The following is a 14,448-nucleotide window of genomic DNA, read 5'->3' on the forward strand; positions in this document are numbered from 1 at the left end:
CCTTGCAGCATTGGTTTAAGGATTAAATGTGATAATGAGTAGAAAGCACATGGCAGGTAGCCAGAGCTCAGCAAATGCCCTTTTAAAAATTTCCTTAGAGAGTATAAAGTCTCTGTGGTCCAAAGTAGTCGAAGGATTCCTAGAGGAAGGATAGCAAAAAGCCTTTCCTCACTCAGGAAGTGTGCCTCCAAAAATGTGTGACTGTTACATGACCCCCACTGTACTCTTGTAATGTTTGCTGATAACTATTATGGGACACAAGACTGGCATAGTAGCTTCGTGTTGAAATATATTAGGATATACTTGTACATCATACGCTCACAAGTGAGATCAGATTCTCCTTTATCTTTGTGTTTGTTTGAGCTAGAACTCAACCACATCACCACCTGGGAGTTGACAGTTGAAAATACTTCTAAACCTCCAGAATCTTCTATCTTCTGCCCTGACTTTGGTATGCCAAAGATAACAGAACTCTTCTTTGATGACTAAGGACTTCTCAGGATCTCAAATCATCTTTTCTGATACCAAATCTCACGTGCCTTGTGGCTAAAGTTGAAGAAGGGGCACGACATTACTTGGAAGAGGCTTTTGCGAAACTCCTGGGAATAGGCGTGTCCTTTTAACTTCCCTCTTTCTGAACAGGGTAAAACCAAAAACTGCCAATAAACCTAGAGAATCCTGTCAAGTGAGGTTTATGGTTAATCTGAATCTAACTGAGGTTACTTGGTGATATCAATAATTTTATAGGCAGGTATATTAAGAACATAATACTTGTATCTTCAAAAACCTCTTTGCCTTATTTTTTTAAAAATTCAATAACATAGTCTCTCTCTCTCTCTCTTTCTCTCTCTCTCTCTCACACACACACACAAACACACACACACACACCCCTACACACCTCTTAGTGAAGCTCCCAGGTGGTGATGTAGTTATTCAGAAGAACACATCCCTTTGTTCCAAGAATCTGAGTAATCTGATTAAATGAGGTGTTACCATATCATGTTTTCTTAGTTCAAAAATACATAAGGGGCTGGGTGCAGTGGCTCATCTGTAATTCCAGCACTTTGGGAGGCTGAGGTGGGAGGAATTAGTTGAGCCTATGAATTTGACATTAGCCTAGCCAACATAGTGAGACCCCATCTCCAAAAAAATTCGCTGGATGTGGTGGTGCATCCTGTGATCACAGCTAAATGGGAGGCTGAGGCAGGAGGATTGCTTGAGCCCAGGAAGTCGAGGCTACAGTGAGCCATGTTTGTGCCACTGCACTCTAGTCTGGGCAACAGAGGGAGACCCTGTCGCAAAAAAGAAAAAGAAAAAAGTAAGTCTGTCAAGGTAGGTAAGAAGAGACCTTAGTTAGTCTCTTGTCCATCTGTTGATCTACCCCCCCTTTTTTTTTTGGCGGGGGAACACAGTCTCACTCTGTCGCCCAGGCTGGAGTGCAGTGGTGCGATCTACAAGCTCCGCCTCCCGGGTTTACGCCATTCTCCTGCCTCAGCCTCCCGAGTAGCTGGGACTACAGGCGCCTACCACCATGCCTGGCTAATTTTTTTTTTTTTTTTGGTATTTTTAGTAGAGACGGGGTTTCATGTGTTAGCCAGGATGGTCTCGATCTCCTGACCTCGTGATCTGCCCGCCTTGGCCTCCCAAAGTGCTGGGATTACAGGTGTGAGCCACCACACCCAGCCTTGATCTACTTTTTGAGCCCTTCTACTGTCACACTTCCAAACTCTCCCACCCTTTGTTTAGGCCAGGAGTCAACAAACAAATCCTGCCCACCACTTCTTTTTCTAAGCAGTTTTATTGGAACACAGCCATGCCTGTTTGCTTCTGAATTGTGTGTGGTTGCTGTCATGCCACTATAGAACTGAGTAGTTATGTCAGAGAAAATATGACCTGTAAAGCCCAATATACTTACTAATGTCCTTAACAAAGTTTGCTGATCCCCCACCTTGCCTCTTTCTTCAAAATCTCCAGTGTTGTGTATTCTCCAGTTTCCAAGAGACCACTTTGGACCACTCACTTAGAAAGTTCTTACTTTCTAAAAAAAAAAAAGCAAAATCTGGTTTTCTGTAGACTGCTCCTGCTGGTACTTGTTCAGCTTGAGTATATTGAGTCACTAAATATAAATCAAATTGTTCTTCCACATATCGGCAGCCCTTTATATCTTAGAACACTGGGCTCATGACTCCAGGCAGAATCTTGCAGTATCCTGGTGTGATAAAATTTCACATGCCTTCATTGTCACCAGAATGGAACATAATACTCTTGCAAAGCTAAATTGTGGCCCACCTAGGTTTTCTAGGCACCATGAGCAATAAGAGGAAGTCTTAGCCTCATTCTACATGCTTGAAGACCTTGAGATCTAGCCTAAAGGATAGAGACAGGTTCATGTGACATGTACTGTCTGCTCAACAGCTAGGAGTGATGCAACTTCCAGGTCATATGTACCCACACTTTGTGTCTGTGGTCTTGATGGTTATGAAATGGTTTGTTTTCTGACAGAAGGAAAACAGTCACTTCTGTTTCATCAGAGATGGGAGTGGCATACCGTTGATACTAGACACAAATTCTTTTTTCCAACTTTCTTGACAGTAGACCCTATCCGTATACTTCTTTAAGCCCATTCTTAAGCAAAGTGACTTTCATTGGCTTTTCTTTTATCTTATTACTACCTAATTTAAATTGTCATCTTCTCTCACCATTGCAGACTATCGCAACAGCTTCTTAATCATTTTCTTGTCTCTTATTTTTTTATTTTTCTGGTTTGTCTTCTTCACTCTGCCAGATAAGAGCACAGCATTGGTTACCGTTTCTCTGCTGATCTGTACTCTTCAGTGTCTCCCTGTTACAAATAAAGGAAAGATGAAACTTCTTAGGGTGGCATTCAAGGCTTTTCAGGACCTCCAAACTCTTGGACCTCCAAACTCTTCCTTTCCTCCCTCTTTTCCACATTGAGAAGACTGTCCCATATTCTCTGAACCTGTCTTATCTGTTCCCATGCCCAGGCCTTGGTCATACTGTGTGCTGTATAAAAAAAAAGGAAAAAAAAGTCCTGTTCTCCTTCCTTTCCAAAACCACATATCAAACCCTACCTTCCTCATTGTTTGTGTTCATTGCTCCTTCTCTTTCGTGCATGCTTGCTTTCTCTCATATTCTCATGCTCTTGCTCTCTCTTACCCTGAAAGTTTGATTCCCAGCTTCAGTGGTCTACTAGCATATTATGTCTCTTTTTTATGGTGCCTACAAAAAAATCTTCTTGTTTTAGGGATATATATTAATGTCTTCCTGAAACTTTGTAAATACTGTTTAAGTTACTTCAAAGGAGTATTTTTGGGCCTTGCCTCTTTCCTTTGTCTGTCAAAGCATTCAGCACATTTTGTGTTTGTTTTTACTGAATTCTATACAAGGAGTTTGTTGATTTCTCATGAGATGTACCCTAGATCCCAAAGATTTTCACCTTTTTTTCTAAACGTTTTATAGTTTTACATTTTACATTTAAGTCCATGATTCATTCTGAGTTAGTTTTTGTATAAGATATGAGTGTTAGATTGAGGTCTTTTCTCCCCTATGGATGCCTGATTGCTTCAGCACCATTTCTTGAAAAGGCCTTTTCTTTTCTTTTTTATGTTAATATTTTTAGTAGAGACAGGGTTTTGCCGTGTTGGCCAGGCCGATCTAGAACTCCTGGCCTCAAGTGATCCACCTACCTTGGCCTCCCAAGGTGCTGGGATTACAGACACGAACCACGACAACTGGCTGTTTTCTTCATTGAATTGCTTTTACACCTTTGTCAAAAATCAGTTGGGCATATTGTGAGGGTCTGTTTCTGGATTTTCTGTTCTAATCCATTGTTCTTCACTTGATCTTAGCCAAACGGCCAAGAATTGATCTATTCCATTTTTCTGTGTCTGTCTCTTCACCAATGCTACACAGTCTTGATTGTTGTAGTTATATAATAAATCTTAAAATCTGGCAGACTGATTCTTCCCATTTTATTATTTTTCAGAATTATTTTAGCTATTGTGCTTCCTTTGCCTTTTCATATACATTTTAGAGCAATCTTACGTACATCTACAGACATTCTTGCTGGGATTTTGATGGGAATTGTGTTAAATCTGTGTGTCAGTTTGGGGAGATATACCACGTTGAGTTGTGCAGTCCATGAATATGGTATGTCTCTTCATTTATTTAAGTCTCCTTTGATTTCTTTCATTAGCTTTGTATAGCTTTCAGCATACATGCCCTGCACAGGGTTTTTTTAGATTTACACCTTTTCAATTTTTAAGAACCATTATAAATGGCATCGTATTTTTATTTTATATGCCCACATATTCATTGCTAGTTAGAAGTAAATTGATTTTTGTATCATTATCTTGTATCCTGTGACCTTGCTGAACTCACTTATTAGTCCTGAGAGTTTTGTTGTGGGATTTTTTTTGTAGATTTTTTGCTTTTTTTCTTTTTCTTTTTTTTTTTTTTTGAGATGCAGTCTCACTCTGTCGCCCCCAGGCTGGAGTGCAGTCACACCACCTCAGCTCACTAAAACCTCCTCCTCCTGGGCTCAAGCAATTCTCCTGCCTCAGCCTCCCTAGTAGCTGGGATTACATAGGCGCCCGCCACCACACCCTGCTAATTTTTGTATTTTAGTAGAGATGGGATTTCACCATGTTGGCCAGGCAGGTCTTGAACTCCTGACCTCAAGCGATCCACCCGCCTTGGCCTCCTAAAGTATTAGGATTACAGGCGTAAGCCACCACGCCCAGCCACGATTTTTCTGTAAAATCATGTCCTCTGCAAACAGGGACCATTTCTTTTTTCTTCCTTTCCAATTGGTATACCTTTTATATATGTTTTTTGCTTTATCACCTTGACTAGAAATTCCAGCAATATGTTGAATAAGAGTGATAACAGTGGCTGGGCATGGTGGCTCACACCTGTAATCCCAGCACTTTGGGAGGCCAAGGCGGGTGGATCACTTGAGGCCAAGAGTTCAAGACCAGCCTGGCCAACATGGTGAAACCCCATCTCTAATAAAAATACAAAAATTAGCCAGGTGTGGCAGTGCACATCTGTAATCCCAGCTACTCGGGAGGCTGAGGCACAAGAATCACTTGAACCCGGGAAGCGGAGCTTGCAGTGAGCCAAGGTTATGCCACTGCACTCAAAAAAAAAAAAAAAAAAAAAAGTGATAAGAGCAAACGTCCTTGATCTTAGGAAAGAGGATTCAGTCTCTCAAACCTAAGTATAGGTCAGGTGTGGTGGCTCACACTTGTAATCCCAGCACTTTGGGAGGCCAAGGCAGGAAGATTACTTGAACCTAGGAGTTTGAGAACAGCCTGGGAAAAATAGTGAGACCCCCATGTCCATAAAAATTTAGAAATTAGCGAGGCATAGTGGCATGCACCTGTGATCTCAGCCACTCACAAGGCTGAGGTGGGAGATGCACTTGAGCCCAGGAGGTTGAGGCTGCAGTGAGCCATGTTCATGCCACTGCGTTCCAGCCTGGGTGACAGTGAGACCCTGCCTCGACAACCAACCAAAAACAACTAAGTATAACATTTGATACTGGTCTTCTGTTGATGCTCTTTATCAAGTTGAAGAAGTTCCCCTCTATTCCTATTTTTCTGAGAGTTTTCATCAAGAATGAGTTTAATTTTATCAAATATGTTTTGCATTGAATGATATGATCATTCATCTTTTCTTCTTTAGCCTATTAATATGGTAGATGACTGATTTCAAATACAGAATCAGCCTTACCTCCTTGGAATAAATTCTGTTTGGTCATGCGTTTTTATAGATTGCTGAATTCTATTTGTATTTTATGTGTAAGTCCATAATCCATTTTGAGTTAATTTTTGTAGGAGGTTTTATATAGACTTTAGAACAGTCCCGAAAAAGCTTTCTCTTTAATAGCATATTCAGGACTCATGTCTCATATTCTCCTTGCATTATGTGTCAATAATCCAACAGCAATCTTTCATTTTTGTATCATGGGATACTTTTCAGGTGAAGCTCCCAGTCCCCCTTATAAATATTTATTACATGGGTACTGCACTTATTAGAATGAAGGGAACAAGGTACCAAAGAACTCACACCATAGAGAATCTATTACACATCTTTATCTTATTCTTTTTTCTGTAATCCTCTTGCTGTCCTTCTTTTCTACTTCCTACTGTGAAAGCTTACATATATTTTAATTTTTATTAATTTGAATAAATTAACATAGTCATGGCATGAAAAAATATCAGCAGATCTTCCCTGAGCTCCCATATGTGTTAAGCACTCTGCCATGTAGTTTTTGGCCACGTTGGACCTTAACCTCAGGATGCTCAGAACTTAAAGGAGAGAAAGACATATAAGCATTGGAAATGCCAAAGCAGGGAGTAGAAATGTCAAACCTGGGGGAAGAAATGCCAACGTGGAGTAAGCACAGGTTAGTAAGGGAACACAAGCAGAAGCCCCAGCTCTACCTGGGGGAGTCAATAAAGGCCTTCCAGGAGAAGTGACATTTGTGCTGGCACTGAGAGAACATAGAAATTCTCCAGATGGATTAGGTAAGGTGAAAGCCTTTCTAGGCAGAAGCCATAGCTTGTGCAAAGACATAAAGTCATGAAATTACATGACTTACTATTTGGAGAATAATAGGTAATTTTTAGTATTCCTGTAAATTCTGTAAGACCAGGAATTCATGCTGTATCCTCAGCATTAGAATAATGCCTAGAGCATAGTAAGCACTGAATAAATATTTGTTGGATATAAGGAAACAAAGGAGGAAAAGAGCGGTGGAGGAAGGAAACATAATTGAGGTGAGAGAGGTAAGAAAGGTTTGGCAATAAAGAATTTTGTTCATGACCTACTTGGGAAGAGACAAGTATGAGAACACTCCTAATTGTTGTAAAAACTGACATGCCTTGAAAAGTACATAAAAAGCATTATGAAGATTCTGAGGAAGTAGAGGTCCACTTCAGATGAATGGATCAGGGAAGTTGTACTTGGTTCTGAATTGTTTGACTTTTTAAAAACACATGGGGGTGTCCCATGCCATGGCTCATGCCTGTCATCCTAGCACTTTGGGAGGCTGAGGTGAGCAAATCAGTTAAGGTTAGAAGTTCAAGACCAGCCTGACCAACATGGTGAAACCACGTCTCTACTAAAAATACAAAATTAGCTGGGCATAGTGGCACATGCCTGTAATCCCATCTACTGAAGAGAGGCAGAGGCAGGAGAATCACCTGAACCTGGGAGGTGGAGGTTGCAGTGAGCCGAGATGACGACACTGCACACCAGCCTGGGCACTCTAAAAAATATATAAATAAATAAATTAAAATGTGGAATTGGAGAGAAGGTGTTGTGGTGGAAGAGGGATGTGTGAATTTGGAACTAGACTAGACAGCCTTGCTGACTCTGTCATAAATACATCAGTATTTTGTAGGCAGCCATTTATCAGCCTACACCACTTCCTTGGAAGCAAAACCTGACAGTCTCTGATGTTATCTGTAGCAAACATGGTTTTCTTATGCATGAGGGTGTCTGTGTTTGTTTGTGCTTGCACCTGCACACCAGAGATTTGGGGACAGCTCTTTCCACAGAGACGAGACTAAAGGGGATGCATCAACTGAAACACCAGCTGAACTATAAACAGATCTTTTAAAAATGCCCTTGGTGCCCATACACTACGTGTCTATGTGTGCACCTGCAGCACACAGAAGTACACACATAATTCTGAAAGCAGTGACCTGGCCAAGATTTTAAATGACTATAAATGAATAGTACTTATTTTTATTTTTCTCAGTTCCATCCTATCTGGCTATACCTCAATTTTCATTTCAATATAAGGCTTATTGGGCACCAGTTATGTCTCCTTTGACCTGCTAGATACTGTAAGGATTTCATGCCAGAAAATGATTCATTTCTCTCTTTCTCTCTCTCTCTCTATATATATATATAGATTACATATATATATAGATTACATGTATATATATGATTACTAGCTGTGTGCCAGGCAATATTCTAAACAACAAGGCTGCATCATGGAATAAAAGGAACCAATCCTTGTCCTGGTGGAGTTTACTTTCTGGGAGGTGGGTGCGGAGAAGTCATAAAAATTGGTATCTTTTAGGGTTATACATGCTTTGTGAGACCAGTAAAGCAGGGTAAGGGGGAAAGAGAGTGGGAGCACTGGGGACCAGGAATAGCCTGTCCAGTAATGTGACATTTGAATAAGGACTGAAAAAAAGAATAAGCAAAGGAAATATCTGGGGGAAGAGTGTTCCAGGGCCAGGAAACAACTAAAGACCGTAAGGCAGGAGCGTGCCTGACAGTGTGTAAGGCCACATGGCCAGAGCAGAATAGGCAAGGCAGAGGGCAGCAGGAGCTGAGGCCAGGGGTGGGATGAGGCTCAGTCCCATCAGGCCTGTGGGCCATTGTGGGGACTTTGGCTTTACTCTGAGTGAGATGAACAGCCATTGCAGATTGTGAGCGGAGAAGTGGCATGTTCTGATTTACTTCCTGCTTTCTGACTTTGCGGTGGAGGATAGACTGCAGGATGAAAGGGTGGAAGCAGGAAAGCTTACAAAATGGTGGACTAGATCAGGCGAGCAACAGTGGAGGTGAGGAGAAGCAAGCTCATTATTGATATATTCTGAACTGTCTGAACTGACAGGATTTGCTGATGGGTTAGATGTAGAGTATGAAGGGAGTCAACTATGGTATCTAGATTTTTGGTCTGACAGCTGGAAGGCCGAAGGTGCACGTAACTGAGATAAAAGAGAGTGCAGAAAGAACAGATCTGGGAGATGTCAAGACCTCAGTTTTGAACACATTAATTTGAGATACCTACTAGTGAGGAGTTGGATATACAACTCAAGGGCTAGAGATATAAATTTGGGAATCACAGCAATTTGATGGTTTTTTAAAGCTGTGAAACTGAATAAAATGACCTAGAGAGTGGGTGCAGGAAAAAAAAAAAAATCTCAGAACTGAGCATTGGGGCATTCTAATGTTTGGAGGTCAGGGAGATGAAGAGGAGCCAGCACTGGAGACTGAAAAAGAGAGGCCCGGTAGATAGAAGTAGAGTTGAAAGTGCGTGCTGAAGCCAGGTGAAGAAAGTATTTCAAGGAGGATGGAATAATTAACTGTTGTCAGATGCTGGAGAGAGATCAAGAGAGATCAAGTTAAGGCCCATGAGTTGATTTATCAGCACTGAAGTCTTTGACACCTTTGATGAACTATTTCAGTGGTGCAGTTGGGGTGGTGGCGGGGTAGGGGATAGCCTGATTAGAGTGCCTTCAAATAGGAGGGGAGGAAACAAAGATTAGTAGTATAGAATACTCTTTGAAGTATAACTATAAAGAGAAGTAGAAAAACTGGGCCATAGTTGGTGAAGAATTGTGGGATCAAGTCAAGCTTTTAATTTTTTCTTCTGAGATAGGAAAAGTTGATGTCTTGATGGGAATCATCCTAGTCAGGAGGAAAAATGCAACGATTCTGAAGAAGGGGAGAATTGTTGAAGTGATGTCTTTGTGCACAAGTGGAAGATGGCTGGCCTTGATTGGAAGGACTGTCTGTGCTCCCTAGTGTGTTACTAGGCTATAGGTGCAGGCAGGATGGTAAATGTAGTCATGGAACATGTGTAAATTTTCTTTTGATTATGTTTTTTCATGAAATAAGATATAAAAGAGTAGAGGCATTAGAGGTTTAAAGAGAGAAGCTAAGAGTTTGTTGCCAAAGAACAGGAGAAAGTAATTGACTAGGTAAATATAGTAGGATTATTGGGCAACATGAGGGGCCACTTGAAGTAAAAGTGAGATCAGTCAGCATGTTCATGTGATTTTCTCCATCTATGTACAGCCAGATGGAAACAGAGTTGGCAGAGCATTAGACTTAGCTGGGGTTTGCTGGGTAAATAAGAGGAATGGAGAAAGAAGCAAGGGAATGATTATGATAATGGATTGCAGAAACAGAGTTGGATAAGGAAAGAAATGAGGACAGGGATGAAAGGTGAGAGTGAAAAGATGGTAGAATTAACAGAGTGTAGATCCCATGGGGTCTCAAGAATTGTGATAATCAAATCCTTGACATTTGTAGTGCTTCAGAGTGTATAAGTGCTTTGGGCTCATTTGCATAATAACCCTATGAGGTAGGTAGGGCAGATGGTGGTGGTGGTGGTAGTGATTTTCATTATATAGATGAGGCAGGATTCAAAGAGGTAAATGACTTAATCAAAAATCACACAGTGCCAGCGCGCACAGTGGCTCACACCTATAATCCCAGCACTTTGGGAGGCTGAGGCAGGTGGATCACTTGAGGTCAGGAGTTTGAGACTAGCCTGGCCAACATGGTGAAGCCCTGTCTCTACTAAAAATACAGAAATTAGCCGAGTGTGGTGTTGGGCAACTGTAATCTCAGCTACTTGGTAGACTGAGGCAGGAGAATTGCTTGAACCCAGGAGGCAGAGGTTGCAGTAAGCCAAGATCATGCCATTGCACTCCAGCCTGGGTGGCAGAGTGAAACTCCATCTCAGGAAAAAAAAAAAAAAAAAAAAATTCACACAGCAAGTCAGCGGTAAAGCATAGACTGAACCCAGGTCTCTGTTATATGTAGTCTTTGTGTGATGTCTGCTTACAGATTACTCAGTCTTGCTGAAGAAATGGAATATAGAAGACAACTTGAGAGAATATGTAATCACATGTTCAGTTCTATGGTGTGGAATGATATAAGGAGTTTACTCATTCAGTAATACATATTGAAAGCTTAGTAGGTACAAGGCATTATCATAAGGACTAAGGAAACACCAGTGAACAAGACAGGAAAAAAAAAATCCTGAGGTTACATGTTTTAGAGCAGTTTGTCTGTGATTCTTCTAAGGCATCATGTCTTCGTTAAAAGCAGGTTGTACTAAAAAGTTAGAAAACTTGTTTTTCTGCTACTTACTGTGTGTAACATTGTTACTTCAACTCACCCTGCCTTAGTGGGGGTTCCCATGGATAAACTGATTATGGCTTTGCAAGTTTTCCCTTGCCTAAAAATGTTATGAGTTTGGATCTGTATTCTAGCCTAAAGAAATAGTTGCTCTAAAGTGTCATCATCTAACTTCCTGATCTAAACAGTGGAAATGCCACATCTTACTTTATAGTGATAAGACCCTGTTTACATAGTGAGATGTTGCACAAACATGCATTCTAAAATAATCCTCCAGTTTTGAAACTTGGGAAATCTGAAAAGGGGACAGGTCACGTGGCACCTGCAGGTCCCACAGTCCCCATCTTTAACCTACGATATCTGAGAACCTATTAAAAGCTTTAAGGTCGTCGGGTGCGGTGGCTCACGTCTGTAATCCCAGCACTTTTGGGAGGCCGAGGCAGGCAGATCACCTGAGGTCAGGAGTTCAAGACCCACCTGACCAATGTGGAGAAACCCTGTCTCTACTAAAAACACAAAATTAGCCGGGCATGGTTGCACATACCTGTAATCCTAGCTACTTGGGAGGCTGACGCAGGAGAATCGCTTGAACACTGGAGGCGGAGGTTGCGGTAAGCCAAGATCATGCCATTGCACTCCAGCCTGGGCAACGAGAGTGAAACTCCGTCTCCAAAAAAGAAAATGCTTTAAGGTCAGGCACAGTGGTTCATACTTATAATCCGAGCGCTTTAGGAGGCTGAGTTGGGAGGATCTCTTGAGACCAGGAATTTGAGACCAGCCTAGGCAACAGAGCAAGACCTTGCCTCTACAAAAAAATTTTTTAATTAGCTGGGCGTGGTGGTGTGCGTTTGTAGTTCCAGCCACCCAGGAGGCTGAGGTGGGAGGATTGCTTGAGCCCAGAAGTTCAAGGTTATAGTGAGCTTTGATTGTGCCACTGCACTCCAGCCTGGGCAACAGGGCAAGACCTGTCTCTGAAAGAAAAAAGCTTTGAAATAACTAATGACTTCTTCCCCCTCTTCTTACTCCTTCCTGATATGATTTAGGCCTGGAAGAAACGCTGGTTTATCCTACGGAGTGGCCGGATGAGCGGTGACCCAGATGTTCTGGAATACTACAAGAACGATCACTCCAAGAAACCTCTGCGGATCATCAACCTGAACTTCTGTGAGCAGGTGGATGCAGGCCTGACCTTTAACAAGAAGGAGCTGCAGGATAGTTTTGTGTTTGACGTCAAGACCAGTGAGCGCACCTTTTACCTGGTGGCTGAGACAGAAGAGGACATGAATAAGTGGGTCCAGAGCATCTGCCAGATCTGTGGCTTCAATCAGGCTGAGGAGAGCACAGGTATGAGAACACACACAGATCTTTCTCACGGGGGGTTGAGGTGAGTCCCTTGGATTCCTGGAGCATTGACAGCAGGCTCTAGCTAAGGTTTCCTGTTGGAAGAGGGTTCATAGTTAAAGGGTAAAGAGTGAAGGGGTTGGCCAAATATTAGAGGGACAACTGGCCCTAATTATGCTCTAACAGGAAAGCAAAAAAAAGTGTGAGGGTTGTGATAAAGCTAAAGGTATTTGTGGTGTTTCCTCAGGTGCCTCAACACCACTGCCATTCCTCATCCCTCCCGCTTTCTCTCTTCCCTGTGCTGTCCAGCACTCTGTGTCCCATTACCTGTCACTCATCCCATAGGGAAGGTCTCACCTTGGTCCCTCCTCTGCTTCATCTCTTTCTGTCCTAGCCCATTTCAGGCCATCCTGCACAGTCACACTTGACCCTTGTTTGTGTGGGTTCTTTGTGATGATTATTGATGATCCAGTGTTCATTTATGTTCACTTGGGAGGGACAGATAAAAGGAGGAAACAGTCATTTATGTTTGGGTTTTGATAATCTTCACAAAAGAGTAGCTCACCTTTTTGAAATTAGTGTTAAATTGTAGAAATGCTCTTTAACATTTGTTTAGGCTCATCTCAAACTCTGTGGGATGGTTAAAGAGCAGAGTTTTTTCTGGGGTGGTAGAATTGACCCAGCAATTCTACTCCTAGGCATATTCCCAAAACATATTCACACAAAAACGTGCACAAGAATGTTCACAGCAGTATTATTCATAATAGCCAAAAAGTGAAAACAACCCAAATATCCATCAATAAACCAAATATGGTATATACATATAACTAAGCCACAAAATGGTATGAAGTACTGAAAACATATGTTAAGTGAAAGAAGACAGAGCGAACCATCTTTTTTTGATTCCATTTATATGAAGGTTCAGAGTAGGCAAATCCACAGAGACAGAAAATACATTGGTGGTGACAGAGAGTGACCGTATAAGAAGCGACTGCTCATGAGTATGGGTTTTCTTTTTGGAGTGGTAAAAATGTTCTGGAATTAGATAGTGATGATAGTTGTACACTTTCATGAGTATACTAAAAACCACTGTATTTTACACTTTAAAATGCTGAAATGTATGGCATGTAAATTGTGTCTCATTCTTTAAAAAAAAAGTTCCTCAGGTGATTCTGAGGACCAGCCAGGTTAGGGAGCCCCTAGACACAGGACCAGCTTCATGGAGATATGAACTGTGGCGTCAAAAAGAGCCCCATCCTTAGAAGGCCTTGCACTTGGTTTAACACTCCACTATTACTATCTTGAAGTTCTTAATAGTTTTTTTAACAGGAAGTTCTGCATTTTCATTTTACACTGGGCTCTGCAAATTATGTAGCCAGACATTCCTGAACGAGATATCCTAACCTAGGAATTCTGTGATTTTTATCTTCCTTGGGGAAGGATAATGAGCCCCTATTTATTAAGTTCTTTAGTATAATCTTCTTCTTCCTGAGTGGAATTTCCTGTTTTCCCCAAATCTTTGTCATTTTGTAGGTTTCGTGGAGATTTTTTTTTCCTTTATTTTATTCCTGATGAAGAGCAATGCATGTTCAGTGAAAAAAAACTCAGGGAGGGAAAGGGGCTGCAGCCGGGGCAACATAACGAGACTAGAGTGCTGTGACACAATCATGGTTCACTGTAACATTTTTATTTCGATAAAAAATAAAAATTAGCTGGGCACGGTAGCATGCCTGTAATCCCAGCTACTAGGGAAGCTGAGGTGGGAGGATTGGTTAATGCCAGGAATTCAAGGTTGCAGTGAGCTGTGATCACGCCACTGCACTGAAGCCTGGATGACAGTACAAGCCTGTGTCCAAAAAATAACAAAAAAAGTTGGGGGTGAGGAATAAGAAATGAATTAAAAGGCTGGGGAGCTGGGCGTGGTGGTTCACGCCTATAATCCCAGCACTTTGGGAGGCTGAGGCAGGCGGATCACCTGAGGCCTGGAATGCAAGACCAGCCTGACCAATATGGTGAAACCCCGTCTCTACTAAAAATACAAAAATTAGGCTGTGATGGTGTGCGCCTGTATTCCCAGCTACTCAGGAGGCAGAAGCGAGAAAATTGCTTGAACTCAGGAGGCAGAGGTTGCAGAAAGCCGAGATCACGCCACTGCACTCCAGCCTGGGTAACAGAGGGAAACCCTGT

General features: G+C 41.9%; 1 protein-coding gene across 2 annotated transcripts in view; it reads left to right on the forward strand.

Annotated features, from left to right (window-relative positions):
- Positions 1-14,448, forward strand: part of GAB2 (GRB2-associated binding protein 2) — a 205,762-nt gene that overhangs the window by 134,930 nt on the left and 56,384 nt on the right. For both annotated transcript variants that reach the window (XM_011938908.1, XM_011938909.1), the window contains exon 2: positions 11,964-12,264. In XM_011938908.1, the coding sequence (XP_011794298.1) occupies positions 12,003-12,264 (262 nt within the window). In that variant the 5' untranslated portion in view covers positions 11,964-12,002. The remainder of the gene's footprint in view (positions 1-11,963; positions 12,265-14,448) is intronic.

Source organism: Colobus angolensis, unplaced genomic scaffold (genome assembly GCF_000951035.1).
Source record: "Colobus angolensis palliatus isolate OR3802 unplaced genomic scaffold, Cang.pa_1.0 Scaffold179, whole genome shotgun sequence".
Lineage (NCBI taxonomy): Eukaryota > Metazoa > Chordata > Mammalia > Primates > Cercopithecidae > Colobus > Colobus angolensis.